Raw genomic sequence first — 2741 nt, 5'->3', positions numbered from 1 at the left:
CAGTGTTAAGCGTAATGCGTACGTCAACAGCGTGCGTCGAGGTGACCATACCACCACCAACTGCTCTAGAAATGATTGGTGCATCCAGTTCGGCAACCACCATGGTCGCATCCTGCTCACAAAGCAGATCGACGTGCTTGCGCGAAATGATGTTCATGTCAGAGCCGCTGTCGGCACAATAAGGCAGCTCGAGGTTTCCGTTAATTAATACTGTCGGGCTGTCCTCATTACTCGTTGTAGACGATATCTCTACACGTTTTGCCCGAAATCGCTTGTTTTTGTCGATACTGGCTGCTTTTTTACTTTTTCGATCGGCCAAAATGGCTTCCTTTCCGGCTTCGTCAAGATCCGGACACTGGCTGAGCCAATGATCTTTGCCACAGTAGAAACATCCTGTCCGCGGCATAGTTTTTGCTGGTACAGTAGACACTGTCGACCGTACAGGTGCAGGGTGAGGAGGGTCGGTAGACTTATGGACTTCTCTATTTGAGTTAGACCGATTATTCGCCAGTTTGTTGTGTTGGCGTGATCCTTGACCATTGTTATACCGGGCCTTTCCTCCACTTCGCGATGTGTTCGGTTGTTGTTTCCGTTTGTTTAAGAGCTGATACACTTTCTCTTGCTCTAACGCTTTCTCCTTCATCAACAAGTACAAATCATTCTCGTTTGATTTGCTACTTGCATCTACGAGGCGAATGTGGGAGTCAACGGATTCGCGCAACGCCGCAGGCTCTAAATGCATCTTGAGGATCTTGCATTTTTCCTTGATCCCCGTTGCAGTAGAAAAAATACCTGCCATTCGGTGTTGCATGATGATTTCATCGCACCGCATGAAATAGTTAATCACGCGTGCTTTGACATCTCGTTCCTTCAAGTTCATCTTCAACTCAGCGTTGAAAATCGAATCGACGTCGAGGATTGCGTCATTCATGACGTTTCCCACGATCTTGTTCAACTCTTCAACAATTTGCTCCTCAGTAACCTCCTCCACCGTCGTACCCCATTCAAATTTGCACAACGTGTTGAGAAGTTGCCTGTTAAATGAGTTTTTTACGCTTCGAAGCGCTTTCGATTTATCTTCACCAGTGACAGCACAGCGTGCTTCGATAGCGTCTTCATACTCCTGCCTCTCACGTTTCCACTTCACGAGAGCAGGGTGCGAGACGTCCGTCAAGTAAGGAGGCACAATCGCTGTCGGTGACACTGGAATAGCCGTCGTGGCTTGCGTCGACGCTTCGCCGCTCGAAGTACGAGTATTTATCTCGGCAGTCGCCGGTGATACTTGCTCGACTTGATTTGAACGACCGTTGCGAGTTCTCATCGTTTGCACGCGAGACTAAAGTTAACTTTGTGACGTGCTCGTGATTTGGGAGCTCGAACTCCCGAAAACCAACGTGTATTGAACAGTGTTGGTTGCTTTGATGCAGATTGTAAAGTGAACTATCTATTCTAATTCGCATACGCATCCGCCTGCCACCTCGGCAGTCCAGGGGATGTCGCCTTTGGAACTTCAACTGATTGCACCCAACTGCAACCAGTAACAACATCTGTGTCCTTGTTTGTCTTCTGCGGCAGCAACTGCAGGATGAACAATGAGCCTTGTTGCAGATCTGCTTAACTATAGTCGAACAGTGAGCCTGCCAACTACGTTGGCTGCGGGTTGGAGGAGCTGTCGTAAGATGTAAGCTTGATACCATCACAGGTTAGCTATATCCATCTCAGTTATGGGTTGCCTCATCTCCGCCGGTTTTAGGGCAAGATGATGAACCGGCTTATAGACGGAATAAGCCCGAGTAAGAGGAATATGTAGGCGTTTGACGGTTTGATGGCCGCCATTGCCTCTGTAACCAGGCGTATCTCCGCCGATTGGATTCAACTTGATGGTCAGCGGTGTAGGGGAAGAGTTCACAATTTTATTCTAAATCAGCATAATTATGTGCTGACAGCCTTTTTATGGATCTAATTCCGCCCACTATACTTCCTCTCATCGGCAATAAATGCAACAATCTCGATATGTCAAAGTGCGGTATTCCTGGAAGAACGGTTTCGACTCGAAACCGTCAAAATGCATTGACGGAAAATACAGTAAAATAACCAGGCCAAAATTTTTAATGTCTTCAAATATTCAACTTTGATAAATTATTTACGGATATAACTAATATCTTCAAACTTACTAAATTTGAGCCCAGCACAACCAACATAGCTTTGGCTGGCAGACAGTGGTTTATCGAGTCTCCAATGCTTTCAGACCCCACTGCAACTCAACGCTACACAAAGGCTCCTATTGCGAACTTCTACTTCACGGCTGTGGATGGCCTGTTCAGATGTCGGTGCGGAGCGATACCCCGTCAAACATCTCGAACCGGTTACAGTACTCTGATGCAGCACGTGCGGAGCCAACACCCCGATTTTGCCGACGTTATGAGTGTGGTAGATGACGGCCGGGGAACGCTGCAGATGTGGGTTTGCTAGCGCAAGCGGGACGTGTACGGCTGGTTAGACTGGATTTTGGCCAGTAATGTACCACTTCTGTTTGTGAGAATATGACTGCACGACGTTACGAGGTGAATATTGATTACTTTGTATATTTTGACAACTAACATCTCTGTTAAGCTACTCTACGCTAGCTCCAATATCAGTTGAGACGCTTCACGGAGCAGTGGAAGGTGTGACGCTGGCTGTTGAGGCAAAATCAAGGATGAGATGTCCGATAAATTCAGCGTTATCATAGACAGGTGGTC

At 47.2% G+C, this 2741-nt stretch overlaps 2 protein-coding genes across 2 annotated transcripts in view; one reads left to right on the top strand and one right to left on the bottom strand.

Moving 5' to 3' along the window:
• The window catches only part of PPTG_18363 (hypothetical protein), a gene marked incomplete at both ends in the record, with an annotated part of 1783 nt that extends 462 nt beyond the window's left edge, over positions 1-1321 (bottom strand). Inside the window, one exon of the mRNA XM_008916459.1 lies at positions 23-1321. Coding sequence (XP_008914707.1) covers positions 23-1321 — 1299 coding nt within the window. The remainder of the gene's footprint in view (positions 1-22) is intronic.
• Positions 1322-2238: 917 nt separating this feature from the next.
• Positions 2239-2741, top strand: part of PPTG_24332 (hypothetical protein) — a gene marked incomplete at both ends in the record, with an annotated part of 1167 nt that continues 664 nt past the window's right edge. Inside the window, one exon of the mRNA XM_008916481.1 lies at positions 2239-2459. Coding sequence (XP_008914729.1) covers positions 2239-2459 — 221 coding nt within the window. The remainder of the gene's footprint in view (positions 2460-2741) is intronic.

Source organism: Phytophthora parasitica (assembly GCF_000247585.1).
Source record: "Phytophthora parasitica INRA-310 unplaced genomic scaffold supercont2.84, whole genome shotgun sequence".
In the NCBI taxonomy this organism is placed as follows: domain Eukaryota; phylum Oomycota; class Peronosporomycetes; order Peronosporales; family Peronosporaceae; genus Phytophthora; species Phytophthora nicotianae.
The sequence above is the reverse complement of the archived record's forward strand: the minus strand, read 5'-3'. Positions and strand labels throughout refer to the sequence as shown.